General features: G+C 33.0%; 1 protein-coding gene across 3 annotated transcripts in view; it reads left to right on the top strand.

Annotated features, from left to right (window-relative positions):
- Positions 1-24,820, top strand: part of LOC131663265 (S-adenosylmethionine synthase) — a 332,589-nt gene extending 307,769 nt beyond the window's left edge. For all 3 annotated transcript variants that reach the window (XM_058933567.1, XM_058933566.1, XM_058933568.1), the window contains exons 7-9: positions 22,380-22,562; positions 22,634-22,767; positions 22,862-24,820. In XM_058933567.1, coding sequence (XP_058789550.1) covers positions 22,380-22,562; positions 22,634-22,767; positions 22,862-22,967 — 423 coding nt within the window. In that variant the 3' untranslated portion in view covers positions 22,968-24,820. The remainder of the gene's footprint in view (positions 1-22,379; positions 22,563-22,633; positions 22,768-22,861) is intronic.
- The last annotated feature ends 978 nt before the right edge of the window (positions 24,821-25,798 follow it).

Genomic DNA, 25,798 nt, shown 5'->3' with positions numbered 1-25,798 from the left:
TAATTAAAGTAAAGAGTGAGCGAAACCTTGACACTTGATCGAACTTGACGTGCTTTCTTTGATCTTGGCTCTTCTGGAGTCTTCCATTGGGACGATTGGGCTTTAGTTTCAACGTCATAACCATAAACCCATGATTCGTTACCAGTTATGACTCTTTTGAGCATATCAGGATCATCATTGACGTCGTTTAACAGCTCTTGAGCGATGCTCCTTCGACGGTCCTTTTGTTCAAAATTAAGCAGTTTCGAAACAAATTTTGCTGCTACACGTTTCATGCCCAAAACTTTGGAAAAAATTTCATGGCACAAGCCAAGCGATATACCAACATCCTCAGCAACTTCTCTGATAGTGATTCGACGATTTTCCAGAACAATTTTCTTCACTGCTTGAACGTCAACATTTCAAGTGTTTCGGAGCACTTTATTTTATTTTTTACACAAAATTTGATGCAAATCCTTTAATCCATATTTTTCGATAGCAAGAAATCGCCGAGCACGCAAAACACTTATAACCTTTACGCCTCTCACAACCAAACAAAAAATGCTATACACTTGAAACTTGGTACAGATGTTCGGGAAGAGTGTACCAATATAACAAAACAAAAAAATCGATAATCGAAAGTACGTTGTCCGTGAAATTTGAAAAGGCACCTTACTTTTTGAACATACCTCGTACGTATGAATTTTTTCAGAGCTGATTAAAAAAATTTTGGATTTTTTTATTTTGACCATATTTTGAAAAATAAAAATTTTACGTAAAATTCTGGAAAAAATCCTATGAGTTTTCTGACTAATTTTAAGCATATTTTGTAGAATATATTTTTTGTTCGGTTCATTTTTTTCAATAAAAAAAATTCTGAAATTTTTTCCATTCTTTCATACACGTTGTTCGAAATCAATTTTGTCCAAAATATCTGATGGTTTCATTATATCAGCTTAAAAAATACCAACTGGCTTTTGTTAAAATACATAAATGATGCTTGTAATGTAAAGAAAAATCTCAGTAAGTCATTTATATTATTAGGCCTGTTTTGGAGTAGATTGTGGAGAGGTAAATACATTGATGGATTATAACTAATATTATCGGACTGAAAAGAATTACCCAATATTTTACTTTTTAGTTTTTGATTAATTTGAAAGGTATAGCTGAAGAAAATTACAATGTCTAAAAGGAAAAGTGGTAATGTAAAAAAAAGACGTCGCCAACCTGAAATACAGGTTACAGAATGTGATTAATATTATGATGTCTCTGTAATACCAGACACCGAAAAATCTGGAGATTCTAACGATTCTGCTGAGTCGCATAGCGATTCTGGAGGTAATGATGAAAGCGATTCTGCGGAAACAATAGAGCTCGGCTCTTTGGAAACTTTTAGAACAATTATAGAATCCTACACTAATTCTCAAACAAAGTTAGAGAAAAATCACATCTATGACTGGGTTGAAGGTGAAATTGAGTACAATGAAAGTGTAGAAAATGAAATATTATTAAAAGAGCGTGATCGCAAAAAAATTTTGAATAGTTCATTGACAGAAATTTTTGAGTTTCTTTTTCACTTGAAATTAAAAAACATATCATTGATTGTACAAAAGCAAATGACCATGAACTTTCTTCGGAAGACTTGCATAAATTTATTGGAATTATAATTTTCAGTTGCTTCGATAAGAAATTATCTCAGATTATTAGTCAAAAGATAAGTTTTTGAGATCAGATAGAGTAACATCATGTATGGGCATCAAACGGTTTGAAATGATCAAATCTAAATTAAAACTCCATCATCCCGATGATGAAAATAAAGAAGACAAAGTTTGGCGGGTCAGAGCTTTTATAAATATTATGAGGGAAAATATTATGCAATTTGGGGTTTTCTCTATAGCGTTATCAATAGATGAAATGATGATAAAATATTATGGGCGATGTTCTTTGAAACAATTCATCAAATCAAAACCAATTAGATTTGGTATAAAAATGTGGGGTCTTGCTAGCGCTAACGGATTTTTATTCGATTTTGATATACGAGTATACTGTGAAAAAAATGGCAAAAGCAATATTTTACCTAAAATTTCTCTTGGTAGTTGTGTCGTAATTCAAACATTGGAACAGTCTCGAACTACACCACGTAATATGCAAAAATACCATATATATTTTGACAACTTATTTCGTTCTGCAAATCTTTTGGTTCATTTAAGAAAACTAGGATTGCGATGTACTGGAACAGTTAGACAGGACAGAGTACCTGCAAAGCACAACATAGATAAAAAGAAAGATGAACGTGAAAATTATGAAGTAAAGCATGATAAGAACAGCGATATCAATTATATCACAGTGATGGATTCTAAGCCAGTCTCAGTATTGTCTACTGCAGCTGGTGTAAATCCCACTAGTTCTATTGAAAGGTATAATAAAACTGAGAAAATAAAAAAAAACTTAATTCACCAAGAGCGTTTTGTGCATACAATAGTTATATGGGTGGAATAGATATTCACGACCAACATTGTAATAAAGTTCTACCTGTTTTCAGATCAAAAAAGTGGACTTGGGTAATTTTGCTTAAATGCATCCAAATGGCAATTACAAATGCTACAGTTTTATTGCATACTGCAATTGAAAATAAAAGTAAAAAAATTGGAAGAAAGGATCTTATTTTAGCTGTTGCTAAGAGTTATCTGAAGGAAAAAACTTCAAAAAAAAAATCTTCACATTGCAGAACAAAGTCCCCATCAAAAGAATTGCTCTAATCAAAGTTGACCTCTCTAAGGACCAAAAAGATTTACAAAGAGTGCAAATTATATTTCTGCAATAATTGTTGTGAATCGGTTCTTATTAAAAAGTAATACACATAGTATTATTGCGAAAATATCTACAATTACAAAAAAAAAGAAAATTGAAATATAAAATTTAAAAAAAATTAAAAAATATTTAAAAAAAATGATAATAAAAAATATTAAAAATTACAGTTTTAGTGATAAAAACTTTTATTAGGATTATGAAAGAACGAGAAAACATTATTTTTCTCAGTTCTTTGTCATAAGTTAATTCGCTGGAATTTTTTCAGAATTTTTCGGTAAATTTTTTATTTTTCAAAATATGGTCAAAATAAAAAAAGCCAAATTTTTTTTAATCAGCTCTGAAAAAATTCACATATATTTTTTGAATAATTTGAAGTATTTTTTATAGTACTAACTTTTTTTGTAAAGTTGATACTTTTGGAGTAAAAAAAATATTAACTTTCATGGAGCACTGTTATAAAAAACCGCCATTTTGTAAAAATGCTAGAAGAAAAAAAAATTTCCCCGGGCGGTTTCTGAAAGCTCAAACATCGGGACCGCGATTTCTGTCGATAGAATATTGATTTGAATACCGCAACAGGAAAATAATCGAGAAAAAATAAAAAAAAAACCGAAAAAAATGGGTCTTTTTTTTATTAAAACGCAAAATAAATAGGGTTGTTGACAATTTAACATAAAATTGCTACCAGATTCTGAAAGAGCACTCTCGAAAACCCCCTAGGTGGTATTTTGGGAAAAAGAAACTGTCTTTTTCTGTATGAGTCGGGCGCTTGAAATTGTGTGCACAAAAATGCAATTGTGCGCGTTAATGGGTTAAACGTCAAATTAATGGCAAATTACTTTACTTAGAACAATTACATGTTTTCATATGAAAAATAAAATCTGAGTTAATTTTAGAACACACTAAATTTATTCAACTTTTCATGTACAGCGTTTAACAAAAAAATATTATTAGTAGTAATAATCAACAGTATTAGTTAATCTGATGAGGAATAACTCAAAAATTACAATAATAATGATCTGGCAATAAGTTAGTGATGAATGATGCGCACAATTACATGAGATGTTCAATAGGTCCCCCATTGTTTACTAAGCATATTTCCAAACGCCGACGATAATTATTGAGAACTTTTGCAAATATTTCAGGCATAACAGCTGCACCAGCTCTTCTCACTCTTTCCATCATAACTAATCTAGTGGTAGGTGCATCTTTGTAAACAGCGTCCTTGCAATATCCCCAGAAATAGCTGTCTAGTAGATTAAGGTCAGGAGACTTAGGTGGCTAGGGAACTGGACCACCACAACTTTTCCAATGGTCAAGGAATTGAGCTTTCAAAAATTCTCTAACGTTTACAACAAAGTAAGCTAGAGCACCATCTTGTTGTAACCACATGAGCTGCCGAACATTCAGTGGGATGTCCTCCAAGTATTTAGGTAGATGATTCTCCAGAAAATCAAGATATGCTTGGTCGTTGACATTACCATAAAAAAATGGGGACCAATGATATGCCCGTTGAATATTCCCACCCAAACATTAAGACTCCAACGGTGTTGATTTATCACTTGACGATGCCAATGAGGATTGACAGATGACCAATAATGACAATTATGTCTAATGAGTCTACCGTCCTTTTGAAGGTAGCTTCATCGCTAAAACAAACATTCCAAAAAAAATTCGGATCCTCGTCCAGTCGATTAAGAGCCGACCTACAGTAATTCATTCTGAGTGAATAATCATTTTCATTGAATTCTTGGTGCAGGATGATATGGTATGGATTATAACCCGCGGATCTTAATATCCGATGAACAGTAGTACGAGGTACGTCTAATCGACATTAAATTTCTCTTGTACTGATGTGAGGATTCACATGAACCATTGCCAACATAGCAAGTCTTGGATCATTGTTGTTCACATTTCTGTTTCTACCTCTCTGTCGATGAAGATCATTCATACGGCAACGTCTTTCGATATTTCTGATGGGCCTGTCATTGGGAAGGCGCTGGTTAGGAAAACGTTCAGCATAGAGCCGAGCAGCTCGGCAGTTTCGATGACATTCACCAAGAACTAATAATACTTCAACGACTTCATTTCCTGAATAATTGGCCATTCTGTGAAGAAATGTCATAGACTTAATGTATATTTGAAAGATAACACTAACTACAAGAGTGGTAATAATTTGTTAATACTTTATACTTACATGAAAAACGCTCAACGACTATTTCAACAGTTGTTAAAAAAATACTTATTAATAATCACTCATCTTAACACTAAATTCGTCACTTCGTTCAAAACAAAAATCGATGTTTTTATTCGAAAACTTACTTTTACCTCTAAATGAGCATAAAGAATTGAATACACATTACACCTCGACGTTGACAGAACGGAGAACCTTCCATACTTCCCGAATCCGGGGTCGAGAATAGCGATTCCTATGAAAAAAAGTTGACCTTTACATGTTCTTAAGTGATCAACCACAAGTAACACCTTGTCTGAACGTAGAATTTTTCGTTGTTTCCGAATTTGTGATAAAAAAGAGTAGGGTACTCCAGGAAAAAACAAAGTTGACCATGAAATGACCTTGGCGGGTCTCCCGGACCCCACGCAAGACAGGTCATTTAAACGTAGAATTTTCCGCTCTTTCCGAATCTGGGATCGAAAATAGGGGTTTCTATTTAAAAAAACAAAGTTAACCTTCAAATGACCTTGAAAATGACCCTCAAGGTCAAAGTCAAGGTCACCATAATATGTCCCCCTCGGAGACGAGTAACTTTTATTCGAAACATTTTTCGCTAGCTCTCAGAGTTTTTAGGTTATCTTAGTGCATAAGTTAAAATGGGACACCCTGTATATTCAAAGAGCGAGTTTCCTGCCGCTTTCGCATGTCCGACACCATCTAGTGAGAATGGGTGGACCACAAGACCGCCATAGTAGTATATTTTTCCATTTTTATACGAGGGTGGTCCGATAAGTACTTAGCCTACAAAAGAAAAACGAAAATTTTGGAAAAGTGGCGTTTTATTTTTTAACATAGTCTCCTTTTAGTTCGGTATACGAGGTGTGTTCAAAAAGTAACGAGAATTTTAAATTTCGCGGGTTTGGAGAGTCCGCTTGTATAAAATTTTTTTTTATTATGTTGGTACACATGCCCCTGAAGTACGATAAAATTTTCAGCAATATTCATTGCTTACTTTTTAAGTGGCAGCCGCTAACGTTAGACGTGTTTTTCGAGCTCGGCGATTTTCGTTTGTGAAAAAAAATGGATCAAAGAATTTGTATTAAATTTTGCGTAAAAAATGAAATAAAGTATAGTAAAGTTTGTCAAATGTTAACAAAGGCATATAGTGAGTCTGCTATGAGTAAAGCAAGGATTTATGAATGGTATAAGCGTTTCCAAGATGGCCACGAAAACGTTGAAGATGACGAACGACCCGGACGCCCAAGCACATCAACAACCGATGAAAACGTGAAAAAAGTGAAAGAAATGGTTATGAACGATCGCCGAATCACAATCAGAGAAGTCGCTGATGATGTTGGCATATCAGTTGGCTCATGCCATCAAATTTTTTCGAATGTTTTGGGTATGAAACGTGTGGCAGCAAAATTCGTTCCAAAATTGTTGAATTTCGAACAAAAACAGCGGCGAATGGAAGTTGCTCAGGAGTCGCTAAATGAAGTCAATAACGATGCAGAACTACTAAAACGTGTTATAACAGGTGACGAAACATGGGTTTACGGATATGATGTCGAAACTAAGGCTCAATCGTCCCAGTGGAGGCATTCTGGATCGCCAAGACTGAAAAAGGCTCGACAAGTGCGGTCGAATGTGAAGGTTATGCTCACTGTGTTCTTCGATTTTAATGGCATAGTGCATTATGAATTCTTGCCACAAGGTCAAACAATCAATAAGCAGTACTACCTACAAGTTCAACGTCGTTTGCGTGAAGCAATCCGAAAAAAACGCCCGGATTTGTGGCAAAACAATTCATGGCTTTTGCACCACGATAATGCGCCTGCTCACACTTCATTGCTTGTTCGTGAATTTTTGGTCAAAAACGAAACTGTAACGATGCCTCAGCCTCCATATTCGCCAGATATGGCTCCATGTGACTTTTCTATTTCCAAAAATAAAGAGAACATTAAAAGGCCGTCGTTTTACAAGCATAGATGACATTAAAAGCGAATCGCTGAAAGAGTTAAAAGCTATTACAAAGATCGAGTTTCAAAAGTGTTTCGAGGATTGGAAAAAGCGTTGGCATAAGTGTATTGTATCCGAAGGGGACTACTTTGAAGGCGACAACATTAATGTAGATGAATAAATAAATATTTTTTTCATAATCGCGACTGAAATGAAGCCACGTGTTACAAATGCGGCGGTAATCACACTGGTAGTCAATGTAATAATAAAACACAAACATGTCCTAATTGCACATACCACAATACTAAATACAAAACTAAATTTGATACTCAACGCAGTGCAATTGACAGCCAATCTTGTGAAATTTTAAAAACAAAAATAAACAAATACATTGAAATGACAGACTATCCGATAATGCCAACGCACCAACGCTACTTCGGAAAAATAGAACGCTCGGCTGCAGAAAAACCAACAATTAACGCGCGTCCTGCTCTATCAAGCGGCGCATCATTAGCGTCATTAGCCTCCATATCCTCGCTCAACTTACATGGTAACAACAATACGAAATACAAATAAAAATGCATCCCATCGATGAAAATATTAGCAACGAAATTATTATTAATAACACTGACGAATTAAATGAGCACATAATAACAGAAAAGGAAATTATTATCTGTGTCAATATCAGAAGTTTGAATGCCAATTACACCAAACTTCTAACATTTATAAACAACCTACAAAAAAAACCAAGTGTTATAATATGTACTGAAACATGGAATTTACAACATTTCCTAGTCTTCAATATTGAAGGATACAGTATGTACTATAACAATAGTAGTATTAACAAGGCTGATGGCGTTGTGACCTACATCAGAGACGACATAATTGAATCAACAGAAATAATTCAAATACAAAATTTAAAAATTTTACAAACTACAATACAGTTAGAAAATGAAAAAACTATACTGTTAGCGGCTATATACAGATCACATGACCTACACAAACCACAATTCATACAATCAATCAAAACATACATAACTCAACACATAAAGAAAAAAAATTCAATACTAATAGGCGATTTCAACTGCGACATTTTAAGTCAAGACCCTTGGGATCAAGAATTCTTGCAAATGTTAATGGAAAAAGGACACCATCCAGGATTTAATACGATTACCAGACCTTCGCTGGACAACAACAACAGTGGAACATGCATAGATAATTTTTTTATAAAAATGGAAAATCACGCATACAAAACTTTCAACGTCAACACCCCGTTCAATGACCATTATCCTCTAATAATGGCGTTGCAGAACAAAACAAAAAGCATAAATCACTCACATAATAAAAAACAAATTAATTACCGAAAACTTCAACATATAGCTCAAACTATAAACTGGAATGAAAATAGTGAAACTAATGATACAAATAAATCTATCAATAACTTAATCGTGAAAATTCAATATTGCCTTAAACAGGCAGAAAAGAAAAATGTCAAAAGCAAAACTATTAATAGCTTGAAGCCAAGAAAAAAATGGATCACCAAAGGCATAATAAACTCATGTAAAACTAAAGAAAACCTATATATTGAATGGAAAAATAATCCTCACGATACAATTAAAAAAAATAATTATAAAAATTTTATCAAAATTTTAGATAAGATAATTGCAATAGCAAAAGAAAAATACGATAAAAAAATCATAGAAATGGTGCAACATGATCCTAAGAAATTATGGTCAGTTGTCAACAACAAACTAGGGAGAAATACTCAGAATAACAAAACTATTGATTACATCACGGACAAAAATAATAGAATCACCAACCCAGAAGAAATTGCAAACAAAATGAACACATTTTTTTGTGAAATCGGAACGGAACTTAGCAATAATATAATACAACCGCGAAATGCAACGCTCAACCTTCCAAAAATAAACCCGAAAACAATATTTTTAAATTATACAAATGAACAAGAAGTAAAAAAAATAATTGGCAGACTAAAAAACAAAAAAGGAGGAGTTGATGGAATTAATTCATTATTATTAAAATCATTAATCCACTACGTATCTAAACCACTTGCACTTTCTATAAATAAGTGCATTATTAATGAAACTTGGCCTGATGCATTGAAAGAAGCGGATATTATACCAATCCACAAATCAAAAGAAAAACATTTAGTAAATAACTACAGACCTATTTCTCTAATCTCCAACATAGCTAAAATCTTTGAAAAAATAATACATAGAAGAATTCAATCTTTCATTGACAACTGTAATTTGCTTTCCACAAATCAATTTGGCTTTCGAAAAAACAGAAGCACAAAACATGCACTAAATTATATTTCAAACAACATTTATGAACAATTAGATGCAAGTAAACCTATAACAATAACTTTTCTGGATCTTGCCAAAGCCTTCGACACGGTTGACCACAAGATACTGTTACAAAAATTATACAACTATGGTATTAGGGGTAGTACCTATAACCTTATCAAAAGCTACCTAACAAATAGAAAACAATGTGTGAAGGTAAATAATGCAAGTAGCGATAAACAAATAATAAAAATGGGTGTACCTCAAGGAACTATACTGGGTCCGCTACTCTTCCTGCTATACATAAATGATCTACTAACGATTCTACCAGAAAAATCCATACTATCTTTTGCAGATGATACAGCAATCATAGCTAAAGGTAAGAATTGGAAAGAAGCTGAAACTGATATGAACAGTTATCTAAAAAAAGTGGGAATTTGGCTTGCTCTTAATAAACTATCTTTGAATATAGACAAGACATCGTACATGGAATTTGGAAATTATCATGACAGTACGCCAAAAAATCTGAAAATTGAAATCTTAGGACATCCAATACACCGAGTCGAAAACATAAAATATCTTGGAGTTACTTTTGACAGTAATATGAAATGGGATTTACATCTACAAATCCTATACCAAAAAACAAAATATCTAACTTTTGTCCTATATAAGCTATCAAAAATAATGAATACTAGTACATTAAAAATGATCTATTACGCACTCTTTCACAGCATAATGACCTATGGAATTATAGCATGGGGAGGAGCGTACACAGGTCGAATTAAAGTAATACAAAACTTACAAAACAAATTACTAAAAATAATCTATAAAAACCAATTTGTGATACATGAATACCCACTTAACTTAGATCAATGCTTTTCGTTGGAATCTCTACTATTCCACTATGATACTTTTAAGGACAAATATATTGGAAAAGAAAAAAAAACAAGATTCGCCTCAATCCAACACCCAAAAAGAACACTAACTATCAGCATAAAAAACAGTTATGTAAGAGCAATTATGTTATACAATAAACTACCTAATGACTTAAAAACAATTAGCAACACGACAACAAGGAAAAACAAACTTAAAAAATGGATCAAAGGAAACCCAATATGGCAAATAGATTAAACTGCAAAAATATAAAACAATTAATTGATCTCTATGGTACTCTGTATCCGACATCGGGAGTCCATGAGGATGCAGTAGACCATAACAAATTAATACTAGATATTAGAACATTTATTTGTGCAAATAACAATTGCAATTTATCTCATATAAGATCACACAAAAGAATCACTCAGTATAACTATGAAAAAATGCTGAAAGGATCAACACAAGACATCAACAGGATCACAAAGCTAGCTAACAGCCTCTTGAATAATATGAAAACAACGACAACTACACAAATTAACAGAATAAAATTTACCAAGTCCACACTCGAAGAACATAACATAAACAGTAATAACAAAATGTCCATAGAAACAGTTTTCGATGCCATTGATGAGATGGCATATGAAAATAACTATAGAGCACTGTCAAGAAAACCGATGCCAGCCCCTGGAAAACTGATAGAACAACCAAATTGTATCAGAATGACCTATGGAGACATAAACTATCTAGGCAACAATAAAGCCCTGTTAAACTTTGACAGAGGTATTCAAGGAACACAAATTTTCAGGAACTCAGCATCACCTCTAAAATATCAACCTCAATACCTAGACATTGTAGTTGTCGATGACATAGTGTTCACCTCAACTTGCAAATGTGTCTCGAGCAAACAACACAAAGAAATTTTTCCACACTATAGAGAAACTTGCGCAATAGGACTAACATGTCCAGCAAGATTAACAAGCACAGAACGTGTCATCTACAGAAGAACCAAGAATGCAACACCAGGATATTTCACTACAGCTAGACAGATGCTAAACAGAACATGGGATTAGAACAACAAATTAGGAATATCTTTATACAAATTATTAATTAGTTTTAAGTACTAGTTTTAGTTTATTAAACATGCCAGACCAGCGTACAGGAAGAAATTCCTCTGCTGGATTACATGTAATGTAATGTATTTGTATATCATTAATTATTATTAATGTATATTTACTCTGGACATAAATAAATAAATAAATAAAACGAAAATTCTCGTTATTTTTTGAACACACCTCGTACTTGGACCAGCGATGCTCCAACTTCTTTAACCCGTCTGAAAAATACGTTTCCTCAAGGTCTGAAAAGTAGGCTTCCGTGGCAGCGATTACCTCCTCATTCGACTCAAATTTCTGCCTGGCGAATGACTTTTTCAAGTTTGGAAACAAAAAGAAGTCGCACGGGGCTAAATCTGGAGAATACGGTAAATGGGGCAGCAGTTCGTAGCCTAATTCGACCAATTTGGCCATGGATACGGCGGAGGTGTGAGTCGGTGCGTTGTCATGGTGGAAGAGCACTTTTTTCTTCACCAAATGGGACCGTTTTTTCTGCAATTTGACGTCGAATCGGCCCAATAATTTGGCATAGTACAGCCCTGTGACCGTTTTGCCCCTCTCCAGGTAGTCTATGTAGATCACACCTTGTGAATCCCAGAAAACGGTGGCCATCACTTTTTCGGCCGATGGAACAGTCTTCGCCTTCTTCGGAGCACTGTCGCCGAGTAAAGTCCACTGTTTTGACTGTTCCTTGGTCTCTGGTGTATACCAGTGGATCCATGTTTCGTCGACTGTCACGAAACGACGCAGAAACTCCTTCGGATTGCGCTTAAACAGTGTCAGACATTGCTCTGAAGTTGCTTCACGGTTGCGCTTGTTGTCCGAAGTGAGCAAACGCGGCACCCATCGTGCCGATAGCTTTCTCATGCCCAAAATTTCATGCAGGACATGACCCACACGGCCTTTTGAGATGCCTACGATCTTAGCTATCTTGCGCACCTTCAATCGTCGATCTGCCAATACGAGATCGTGAATTTTTGTCACGTTATCCTTCGTGGTAGCCGTTTTCGGAGCACCTGGACATGGCTCTTCAAAAATCGACGTGCGACCACGTTGAAACTCGTTAAACCAATTTTTGACGGTCAAAAACAAGAATCAAATCACCGACCGATACTGCTCTTTTTCCATTTTTCAAAAATCAACGGACACACTTGCTTTCACACGCTCTCAAAAATAAACTACAACTCCGATCCGGCTGAAATCTTGAGAGTAACCATCGAGAAGGTTGTACTACGTGATAGAATATTTCTTTTGCGAGAGTGGCGCCATCGGGCGGTGAGGCTAAGTACTTATCGGACCACCCTCGTAATCAATATGTTTTAACCCGTTTCCGCCGAAAACGCCACTCACGTTACCCTGGTATTTGAGAGCTTATAACTGACGTTGAAATTGCCAAAAAAAATTGAAAGAGCTATATTCTGAAAGTTTAAGATCTGCTCTTTCCGATGGTGCTCATCTCAATTTTCCAAAAAATTTTTTACTATTGCAAAATGCAGTTTTAAAAAAAAAATCATGATTTTTTCACTCCTTTTTTTTTAAATCGAGTTTTCAAAAGGTTTCTCCAGTGGAATCGACCCGGAACCTCTGTAACTGGTGGAATAAATGTCTGAATATTAAGGTCTCATCGTTTTCGGATGGATTTTTCACCTCGGGAGTTTCAAAATGGCGCCTCGATTGCAAAATTTTTGTAAATATGTTTATGAATTTTTAACTTAACAACTATGGGGTTATGGAAAAATTGCCAAAGAAGAAAATGTTCTTAGAATTACTCAAAGAATGCACATAAATTTTTTCAAAAGGTATCAAGAAAATTTTTTTATTTTTGCAAACTGTAAATTTATGCAAAATTCAAAAGTTGCTCAAAAAATCCAAAATAATTCCCACGTATTCTAGAGTTTATTCTAAGAATATTTTATTCTTGTCGATTTCTTTGTAAATATAATAGTTTTTGAATAAAAAATTTTTTTAAATCAACTTTATTTCAAGTTTTTGTTTCTTGTTCCCGAGATAACTAAATCCAAGTCAGTTGACTACGTTTACATTTGAAATAAGATTTTTTATTTTTATGCAATATAAATGTGCTGCAGATTGTCTTTCGATATTCTTTACATTTTAACTGAACAATTATTTATGAAATAGGTCTGACCTATGAAGCGTTCTTATACAGAGCGATTCTGTATTATTTCCGGTAGTTTGCGAAATTTCCAATTTTTCGCTCGATTTGTGTGAGAGAATTTGTAGCAGCATTTTCTCTTCATTAATGCAGACGTTTTATCTTGTTATTGGATTCACAAGATAAGTGTGGGCTTTTGAAACTATAATAGTTTCTTAGGTTTATCATACATAGATGACAGATTATTAATAAAAAATGCCAAAGAGAAAAGCATCAGAAATTTCAAAAACCAAAGAATCTGAAACAGCTCGTGAGTATGACGATTCAGATGTAGATTCCTAAGAGAATGATGAGTTCGTGGTTATACCTGATCCAGACAACTCAGGTTCTGAAGGAAAATATGACTCAGATGGTGAGAATTTGGAAGAAGAAATCCCAAAACCAAACATTTCATACAAATCTACTTTTTATAACTATTCAGCAGTTCAAAAAAAACTAGAACCAGATCATGAATTTTCATGGTGTATTTCGGAAAAAGTATGCCCTGGAAATGTAGAGAATGAATTACTGTTGAGTGATTCTGTAAAGAAAAAAATATGTTCAATGTCACCTGTGCAGTTATTTGAACTTTTTTTCTCTAAAGAAATAAAAAATTATATCATTGAAGCTAGCGAAGCAAATGGATTGGATTTATCCGTACAAGAACTTAATACTTTTGTGGGAATATTACTGCTATCTTCGTACAACATACGAAATGAGCTAAGGGAGTATTGGGAAACTGACCCTCTTGTGAAGTGCTCTGTAGTTTCTTCAGCAATGAGTCGTGATAGGTTTTGTGAAATAAAAACAAAAATAAAATATTCTAAACCTAAAGATAAAAATGACCATGACAAAGCTTGGAAAGTTCGGGAAATATTAAATCTATTCAAAACAAATATTCAACAATTTGGCTTTTTAATGACAGCTCTTTCTGTAGATGACATGATGGTCAGATTTTTTGGACGTACTTGCCTAAAACAATATTTACCTTGCAAGCCTGACAGATATGGACTAAAGCTCTGGGGATTGTGTGGAGCAAATGGGTATTTGTTCAATATGGACATTTACTGTGGTAAAAATGATACTAGCATTGGAATAAATTTAGCATCATGTCCACTTGGATCCAGAGTAGTTGTACAAATGATCAATCCTCTTTTACTTGGCATTTCAAAAAGAAAGCTATTAGACTATCACCTCTATTTCGATAATTATTTCACTAGTCCTGATTTAATTGTACACTTGGGCAAATATGGATTGCGATCGACAGGAACTGTACGCAAGGATAGAGTGAAAGTAAAGCATACTTTTGAAAAAAAAGCTCCGCGAGGAACATTCAAAGTGGATCATGACACAAACAGTGGTATGAACTTTATTACTGTAATTGACTCCAAAGAAGTATCTGTTTTATCTACAGCAGTTGGTGTTACACCTATAAAACCAATAAAAAGGTATTCACGAACTGCTAAAGATAGAATAGAAATAGGATTTCCTTTTGCCTTCTCACTGTACAACAAATTTATGGGAGGCGTAGACTTGCACGATTTTCTATGTAAAAAAGCTTGCCCAAGTATTAGCTCAAAAAAATGGACATTCAAAATTTTCTCGCGTATCCTTCAAGCTTCAGTTACAAATGTTTTAACACTTTGGAACATTTGCAATACCGACAAAACTAAACATGTTACAACAAAATATTTATGTAAAGAAATCAGTAGAGTGTATTTATCCAATTCTAAATTGGGCGATTTCCAATCTCATCAGTATGAAACTAGAACTAGAGCAGTATGTAACTACAAGGAGTGTCGTCAACGAACTAGCAGATTTTGCATTGATTGCGACAAGTACTATTGCTTGCACTGTTTTCCTCTTTTGCATCAAGCGAAATAATTTTTTTCTCTAAAGTAATCATAAATAATTAAAAAAAAAAACAAAAATACAAAAAAAATATAAAAATAACTAAAATGTAAAAAAAAAAGAGACTATCTATATTCGTCGACCTCCACGATGGTGATAGTTGGGCAACGTAAAAAAATGCATTTTACGGCGAACAGGCGAAATATGCACTTTGATACCACATTGATACTAATGGGAAAATTTTCACAAGAAATGCACATACAAAAAAATTTATAAGAATAAAATATTCTTAGAATAAACTGTAGAATACGTGGGAATTATTTTGGATTTTTTGAGCAACTTTTGAATTTTGCATAAATTTACAGTTTGCAAAAATAAAAAAATTTTCTTGAAATCTTTTGAAAAAATTTATGTGCATTCTTTGAGTAATTCTAAGAACATTTTCTTCTTTGGCAATTTTTCCATAACCCCATAGTTGTTAAGTTAAAAATTCATAAACATATTTACAAAAATTTTGCAATCGAGGCGCCATTTTGAAACTCCCGAGGTGAAAAATCCATCCGAAAACGATGAGACCTTAATATTCAGACATTTATTCCACCAGTTACAGAGGTTCCGGGTCGATTCCACTGGAGAAACCTTTTGAAAACTCGATTTAAAAAAAAAAAGGAGTGAAAAAATCATGATTTTTTTTTTAAAACTGCATTTTGCAATAGTAAAAAATTTTTTGGAAAATTGAGATGAGCACCATCGGAAAGAACAGATCTTAAACTTTCAGAATATAGCTCTTTCAATTTTTTTTGGCAATTTTAACGTCAGTTATAAGCTCTCAAATACCAGGGTAACGTGAGTGGCGTTTTCGGCGGAAACGGGTTAAATAAAAAAAGAATTGCGTTTTACGTTATATAAGGAGGGAGATTAATTGCCTGGCATAACTTTTATTTATGAATAAGCGAAGTTTGATCAAGTATGCATAACATTTAATCAAAACATGGTTTTGCCCAATATTTGAACGCAATATTTGTAACAGTCTTATAGTACCTCTGAAATACATGTGCACGACAACCCGCTATAATTGCTATTATCTTTGTTGAAGCGCTGACGCGGGAGCTGAGGATGTAATTCCGTCGGGAATGAGACGACGCAGACACAATATTCTTTAATTTGAAGGCTTTATTGGCTACACTCGTAGTAACAGAACAGGCGAAGGAAACAAAGTCGCGTTGAAAAAAGAAAGTTCTGACGGTGGAGAGCGCAGGTCAATGCTGGCCGAAAGCTCCAAGTAAACAGAGCTTAGTAACGGCGGTGACGTTATTCAGGGGAAGGGGCTTCAGTCTTGCCCCCACTTCAGGGCCTGCGTCGTTGTCTCCTCGTCGGAGGATAGAGGAAAAGGGGGGCCTGGCTCGAGCCGCGCGAGGCCGGGCAACTCGACCAAACAATCTTGAATTAGAGTAATCTAGCATACGATGCGAACTGACTAGTATATAAGTTGTTGACAGTAAACAAATTTATCCTTTATAAGGAACATGACGTCACGACATTCAGCTATAGATGTACATACTAATCATAAAAACTTCTTATTTAATAATATTACTAGTTTTGAAGTAAGACAAATGATTGTATATAACAAATATGATAACGATGAAAATGACATAAACAAATACAATGCATATCTATCATTATACATGACAGTTTACCTTTCGTTATATGTTAATTTTGCGAAAGAATATTGATAATCGATTAATTTATTATAAACAAACATTCGAACTATATTATAAGGTGAATAATATACCGAATTATCGAATTGAATCGATAAGTTGAATCAGAAATTGACGATAGGATTCCTCATTAAATTTTTATAACAAAATCACAATAATTTTATTTAAACAATTAACTTGCATCTAGATGAAAGCTCAACGTTTTTAAATACTTTGAAAATTGTTTTTGATCAAAACAAATGATTGTTGAATTTATGACAAATTATAGAAACTGATAAAACACAAAATTTATTTTAATTCGTTACTTAACTATGGAATTTCTATTGTTTTTCGGTATAACGTTAATGTGAAAAAGTGAAGTAAAAAATTCAAATGTGCAACAGAAGATATTTGTTATAACCTAGTGTATCATGGCAAGTTCTATAAATAATTATACAGATTTTTTAAAACCATTATCTTTGTATAAAATATAATTTACACCTTAGACTTTTTTTAAAGAACGAAATTTAAAATGATCCTTGAACTTGTAAAATTGTAGTTTTAAGTTCGCGTAATTAGCGAAGAAGCATGAAACAGACTTTTAAGTGTATAAATTTATATAGATATATATTTTTGTATAAATACACCTTAATCACTACAGAGAGCTCTCACATGCTCACTTACAACACTACTAATTTTTTCAGCAGCGTAGTTAGGCACTAAAATAGGAAAATAATCAGCTTCATACCTGAAGAATTTCTTTTGTTGAAGTAATCTATGCCAAGCTAACTCCTCTTACTACGAAATTTTATTTCGTACCAAGGTTTACTTCTCTAGCAGCGTTGACTATCATTTAGTCAGATTTCATATGATTGCTCAGGAACTCGATCAAATGACTGTGGTCGATCTCTATGGTAGATATTTCAACTATTGCATAAATTATAATTTCGTTATCTCCCACCGATCATGGATGCATTTTCTTTACGTCATAGATATAAATTACGATAACTTATTTATATCTTTATCAACTGCAAGTTGAGTTAAGTAACTTCACAAGATTTGCGGTGAAGATTGTGAGATATTATTTTTATTAACATTTTAATACTTTCAAATTATTTTGCATTTTTATTTTTCTAGTAGAGTAACTTCTTTTCAAATAACGATTTAATTCAATTTATTAGTAATGTTATGTAATTCTAGTTCAACTTAACCATAGCTTAGACTGAAGGAGCAAAAGAAAAAATAATAACAAAATTGAATATGATCCTAGCATATTCTATTATGTAATATTATGTTAAGGAGGTTCGGGACAGTTACCAGGGGGGTTAGGGTAAGGGGAAAGTGCCTATGCTTTAACATAGGATGAAATCAGTGGTGCAAACTGTAGATAACTGAATTCAATGTTCTGTATTATTGTACTTAGATGAGTATGAACTGGTAAAAATGATGAGAATTGAACATTCATCACAAGTATCTACTCCTAATATGCGTTAGTCGTCAATTTTTATGTTTTTATTTGAATTATGAAAGTACGAATTGGAGGTAACGATCTGGCAACATAGCATACTTCGAAATTTTTTTTTTCTTAAGTTGTCTGCACTGCGCATGCGTGCACAGAGCAGGCGAGTGACACGACACGAGGCGGTTGGAGCAGCTGCGTGTACATATCCTAACCTGCAGTTGTTTACGAGGTGTGTTCAAAAAGTAAGGTGACTTTTCAAATTTCACTGGCAACGTACTTTCGATTATCTATTTTTGGTTTTGTTATGTTGGTACACTCTTCCCGAACATCTGTACCAAGTTTCAAGTGTATAGCATTTTTTGTTTGGTTGTGAGAGGCGTAAAGGTTATAAGTGTTTTGTGTGCTCGGCGATTTCTTGCTATCGAAAAATATGAATCAAAGGATTTGCATCAAATTTTGTGTAAAAAATAAAATAAAGTGCTCCGAAACACTTGAAATGTTGACGGTGGCATACGGTGAAACTGTTCTGAGTAAAAAAAATGTTTACAAGTGGTACAAACTCTTCCAAGATGGCCGGGAAGATGCCAATGACGAGCCTCGCTCTGGACGCCCAAGCACGTCAACAACTGATGAAAATGTTCAAGCAGTGAAGAAAATTGTTCTGGAAAATCGTCGAATCACTATCAGAGAAGTTGCTGAGGATGTTGGTATATCGCTTGGCTCGTGCCATGAAATTTTTTCTAACGTTTTGGGCATGAGACGTGTGTCAGCGAAGTTTGTTCCGAAATTGCTAAATTTTGACCAAAAGAACCGTCGCATGAGCATCGCTCAAGAACTGTTGAATGACGTCAACGACGACCCAGATTTACTCAAAAGGGTCATAACTAGTGACGAATCATGGGTATATGGTTATAATATCGAAACCAAAGTCCAATCGTCCCAATGGAAGAGCCCAGATGAGCCAAGACCGAAAAAAGCACGCCAAGTTCGATCAAATGTCAAAGTTTTGCTCACTGTTTTTTTCGATTACCATGGCGTGGTGCATCAGGAGTTCTTACCATATGGACGTACGATCAATAAACAGTATTATCTTGAAGTTATGCACCGTTTGCGAGAAGCAATACGAAGAAAACGCCCAGAATTGTGGAAAAACAACTCATGGCTTTTGCATCACGATAATGCCCCTGCTCACTCATCTTTGCTTGTGAGAGATTTTTTGGCCAAAAACAACACCACAATCATGACTCAGCCACCATATTCACCGGATTTGGCCCCATGTGACTTTTTCTTGTTCCCAAAACTAAAGAGACCTATGAAAGGACGGAGATTTGCAACGATTGAAGAGATAAAGACTGCATCGCTGGAAGAGCTCAAGGCTATACCGAAAAGTGCTTATGAGAAGTGCTTTGAGGATTGGAAAAACCGTTGGCATAAGTGTATTGTATCTGAGGGGGATTACTTTGAAGGGGACAACATAAATATTGATAAATAAATAAATATTTTTTCTTAAAAATACAAAGTCACCTTACTTTTTGAACACACCTCGTATATTGTGATTGTATCGAAACACCTATCAATACCGGCTACGGTAAATATATCTATATAGTGTTTGCGATGTTGCCGCACTTCATTAGTTAGCACCATGAGCTTGGATCAAGCTAGAAAATTTTTATACTAAAATTACTATTATTTAATCGAAATCACGGTAAGCCATGAGTTTAAACACATAAAAACAATCATCGATTAATTCTCTTTCAAACCGTCTTTACAAATTCAAAATCTGTGCTTTTTTCATCAAGTTATTCCCATAAGATGAAGTCAATTTACTCATCTACACGAGAAGTCTATTTAAAACTATGCTAACTATACGCATTAATTTCTCCAAAACTACGCGGTCAAACATTTAAAAAAAAATCAGACATCAATGTTACGTCATACTCTACCATAGTTTTCAATTTCATGAAAATCTGTACATTTTCATGACACTCCTGAACCTCCTTAACCCATTAAGGCCCAGGCCAAACCTGGGAAAGATAGCGCCAAACTAACTATGCCAATCGTAGCTAAATCGTAAAAAAATACCCGTGTTTTTTTTTTGTCATTTTCAATTGTTTATAAAAAATTATTTAAACAAATTATCAAAAAGTTATTATTTTCAAAAAACTGATAGCGGCAATCGATTCTACGGGAAATAAGATGAAAGAAATGTATATAACGTTTTTTTGTCAGACGTCAATTTGTTAGTGTAAAATGGCTATAAACAATTGCAAGTCTGTCAGGTACCTGTGTATACGCCAAATCCCAAGCAAAATCTATTGCCGATAGCGCCAAACTAACTATGCCAATCGTAGCTAAATCGAAAAAAAAAATACCCCTGTTTTTTCTTTTGCCGTTTGCAATTGTTTATAAAAAATTATTTAAACAAATTATCAAAAAGTTATTATTTTCAAAAAACTGATAGTGGCAATCGATTCTACGGGAAAAAACATGAAAGAAATGTATATAACGTTTTTTTGTCAGACGTCAATTTGTTTAAGAAAATAGGACAGAAAGCTTTGAATTTTCACAAATTGTACATTTGGAAATTTGACTAACATAGTAATTGTTGGGTTACAAAGTTGCAAAGAGTTTGCAAAATTTTTTTTCTATTGAAACCGTGTTAGAGATCACGTTTGAGTGGCGGGCTAACGGTTTTATGTAATATTATGGATTCAATTTTCATTACAAAAGTTTTTAGTATATTTGGACATTTCTAGTACATTTATTTTACAGTTATTTGTTTTTGGAACAAATTGACATTTGACAAAAAAACGTTATATACATTTCTTTCATGTTTTTTCCCGTAGAATCGATTGCCGCTATCAGTTTTTTTAAAAATAATACCTTTTTGATAATTTGTTTAAATAATTTCTTATAAACAATTGCAAACGGCAAAAGAAAAAACAGGGGTATTTTTTTTTCGATTTAGCTACGATTGGCATAGTTAGTTTGGCGCTATCGGCAATAGATTTTGCTTGGGATTTGGCGTATACACATGTACCTGACAGACTTGCAATTGTTTATAGCCGTTTTACACTAACAAATTGACGTCTGACAAAAAAACGTTATATACATTTCTTTCATGTTTTTTCCCGTAGAATCGATTGCCGCTATCAGTTTTTTAAAAATAATACCTTTTTGATAATTTGTTTAAATAATTTCTTATAAACAATTGCAAACGGCAAAAGAAAAAACAGGGGTATTTTTTTTTTTCGATTTAGCTACGATTGGCATAGTTAGTTTGGCGCTATCGGCAATAGATTTTGCTTGGGATTTGGCGTATACACATGTACCTGACAGACTTGCAATTGTTTATAGCCGTTTTACACTAACAAATTGACGTCTGACAAAAAAACGTTATATACATTTCTGTCATGTTTTTTCCCGTAGAATCGATTGCCGCTATCAGTTTTTTGAAAATAATAACTTTTTGATAATTTGTTTAAATAATTTTTTATAAACAATTGAAAATGGCAAAAGAAAAAACACGGGTATTTTTTTTTTCGATTTAGCTACGATTGGCATAGTTAGTTTGGCGCTATCTTTCCCAGGTTTGGCATGGGCCTTAATGGGTTAATATAAACTCCCTGTTGCTTGGTTTTACAAATTTTTAACTACAAAATAATTGTATTTATTTATCGATCAAATATGAACACAATCGATTTACATGGTAGACAAAGTACTGGACTAAGAAGCATATGCTTTTAGATGAAGATGGTTCTCTAAAATTAAAACTAATTTGGCTCCTTTGGTGTATTTTCGAAGATATTGTTAAGGGTTTAAAGAATATGAATTAATCTTCGTTTGAACACTATTTCTTTTTATATAATTGATTTTCAAATTTATTATATGTGTCAAAACATTTTAAAAGTTTTGCTTAAAAATCATCCTAATCATTTGAAAAATTTCGGTCTAATATAATTATATTTAACGGACTATTGATTTATTTTTGTTATTAGAGTGATGCTGGGTTGACTGGTCGTAAAATCATAGTAGATACATATGGAGGATGGGGTGCTCATGGTGGTGGAGCTTTCTCTGGCAAAGATTTCACCAAAGTTGATAGATCTGCTGCATATGCTGCTAGGTGGGTAGCCAAATCATTAGTCAAAGCTGGTCTTTGTAGGCGATGTTTAGTACAAGTAAGTATAATGATAATTTTGTTTTATATCCAATATTCTTCTAAATATTTCTAAATATTTTCTTTCTACAGGTATCTTATGCCATTGGAGTCGCTGAGCCTTTATCTATTACTGTATTTGATTATGGTACATCAAAGCTCTCGCAAAACCAATTGTTAGATATAGTCAATAAAAATTTTGACTTACGTCCAGGAAAAATTGTTAAGTGTGTATATTTCATTACTAATTTTTAGTTGCAATATAAATAAATTTCTTCAAATCGTTGAGGGAATCACTAATATTTACTATTCATTCTTTAGGGAACTCAATCTTAGGAATCCAGTTTATCAAAAAACAAGCACGTATGGGCACTTTGGAAGAGATTGCTTTACCTGGGAACAACCGAAACCATTGAATATCGATTGATGAGACTCTTGTTCTAGAATTATTTGATATTTTGGATTAAGAATGCCTATTTGTTACTTATCCAATCTGATTTCTACAAATTTTTTTCAGCTTTATTTTACTTTTATTTCAAAGTTCCTTTTCTTGTCTTTCTACTACAAATATTTCATGTCACTTATAACTTTCCTACGTGAAAACTTCCTTCTAACAAATACATACATAAAATTAAGATGATAATATTACATAGAAAATCAGACTCCATTGATAAAGCATGGTACAGAAAACTTTATTAGCTTCAATACATCTTTCAATAATATTATTATTCGAACATTACGTACGGAATACATTGTATAAAAGATAAACACGTTATTTGGGAAATTAATTTGAAGATTTGTTATTAAATTATTAATGGAGAAAGATTCATATACCAAACACGATACAATTCAAAGCAGTGATTTGTACTAAGATTCTCCTCTAAATGACTTCGTTTTTACAAGTTAAACTAAAAAGCGGGAGACATGTAACATTCAGTCATATAAATACCGTTAACGTTAAGTTACGTTATTTTCTTCAGTTTTTTTATAAGAACATACATGAATATGACACATATAATAGTAGATAAAAGACTTCAACATTCGTGAACGAAACTACATTATTCGGTAATTTCGGTATAGTTTATGTTTTAATAATTCTTTCAACAAAAGATATGAAATTGGCCAAAAAAGGATAATGCAAATTGTCCTTTCAAATAATTTTTCTTTGATAATCATTCATAATTTTATCACATTTATGATATATCATTCATTTTTAATCAAAGAGTATCGTGAGAAAGTATGCAATTTACATGTCAAACAATTGGTATTTCATACTAATAAAAACGTATTTTTAAAAATATTACCATTATTTTGAAACGAGATAAGTATTCGAGTAATGTAGAATTTTACTTGAAGAACATTTTAATGACTGTATAAACGCACATTGCTTTTTTCATGTTTTTATTCAAAACAGGCTTCATTTTTTTTACAGTTATATAAAAACTTATATTTGATTTCGGATGGAGTGGTATTGGATATTTTTAAGATAAATATGTTCAGTATAATAAGTTAAATCTTCCGATAAAAATAGTATTGTTAGTTAAAATTTGAAAAATTGTGGCAACAAATAGTAATCTAAGTAGTTTATCACCTATAACAGTTGATAAATTAGTTGAACAAGGTTTTGTTTTTATTGTTCTTACATTTATGCTTGATTAATTAGAGGGAACAAATTAGAAGAATAATTTCCCGGATGACGCGATTTATCGTTCTTCAGTCTTGCAGTTATTATCATCTGTCCCCCCTCCCCTTCTTCCTCCCTTGTAAAAATGTAAAATAGCGCTGAAACTACAATTGTAAAATAAAAGTTGTCATGAAATCAAAATAGTCCCGCACTTAGTTGCCATGATTTTTCATAAATACTTTACCAAGAATGAATTTTAAATCAGTAGATATATACAATTTGTAAATCATTCAATTATTTTACTATCAGCAACAAAATCAAATTACGAATTCAATTAATTAACTCCTCAATATTCAATCATATTTTATTGAAATTAATATTTAATATGTCCACGCAATGTATGGGTTAAAAAATACTCAGAACTTTGCTAACATAAAATTCAATTATTTATAGTGTTTTATAAGCAATTGTAAATGAAAATTAACGATAATACGTGATTTCAATGCTCTTATTATTAATACAATATATCATTTCTAGTATGTAAATAATGAAAATGCAAATAACATAATTTTACAGCGCAATTTTTGAAAAAATACAATGCATTAATTCCTGCATTTTCAAAATCGATGTAAAACTTACAGACAATAAATGAAAGACTTGCCGTAAATAAATCTATAGCACTTGAAGAATGCATGTCCATGAGGAGACGTATAGGATAGAAAGATATATTTAAAAATAGATAATATATGTCTAAGTTCCTTAGTACCTACAGAAGACATCTCAAAGTAAATTGATACTCTATCTGTATAGATTGGAGAGCGATTCGCAATATGTACAGTAGTTTGAACAACCAAATTCCAATTAAAAATTGAAAGAAATACGTGATGTTGAAATATTCTGGTCTACACTTTGATAGCAAGTTTCAGTATTCTATCTCTTTCGATTATTATTACAAGCTTTCTACCCTTTAATTATTTTCTCATAATTCGGAGGAGATATTAGGGAAACTTTATTTCTTCCACTTATAATGGAGATTCCATCAAGCTCCTAGCTAATAAAGTTGACGACCTTGGAGCTTCTGTGGTCGAAAATTTGATATTAGTAACTCTTGACATCTAGTGCTATCATAGCGTAAAATCCTTCAGGGCTTGGTTACTCTATTACTTACTTTCTTCAATACTTTCCGAACGTTATACTGGTTCGGGAAAAATTCTTTTGCTTCCCTCATAAGTTATTTGCCTACCTCTTTTGCAGGAGAGTGAAGAATCACTCTCCTTTCAGTGGTTTTAACGACAGTAGTCAACCGATTTTTTCAAATTTTGCATATTTTTTGGAAATATAGAAATGCAAATTTGTCCATTTTTTTTGTATATTTTAATATTAATTGAAACATAATTTATTAACTCGTGAAAAAAATGTAAAATTTTTTGGCATCAATAATTTGAAAACTAATAATAATGGCGGGATGTAAATTCAGAAATATACGGGTAAAACTTTCGAAATAGATAGTATAAGTGAAGAAAATAAGAATTTGTTTACAAAGTTATTAACTTGAATTTTATGCAATTGTAAATATTAAAAAAAAAATGTTTTTTCTTCTATTACTTCCTACTTTTGCGTATTTTTAAAGTATT

The sequence above is a fragment of the Phymastichus coffea genome, unplaced genomic scaffold (assembly GCF_024137745.1).
Source record: "Phymastichus coffea isolate CEN01 unplaced genomic scaffold, Cenicafe_Pcof_1.1 PCOF00032, whole genome shotgun sequence".
NCBI lineage: Eukaryota > Metazoa > Arthropoda > Insecta > Hymenoptera > Eulophidae > Phymastichus > Phymastichus coffea.
This window is presented reverse-complemented; position numbering and strand designations above follow the sequence as displayed.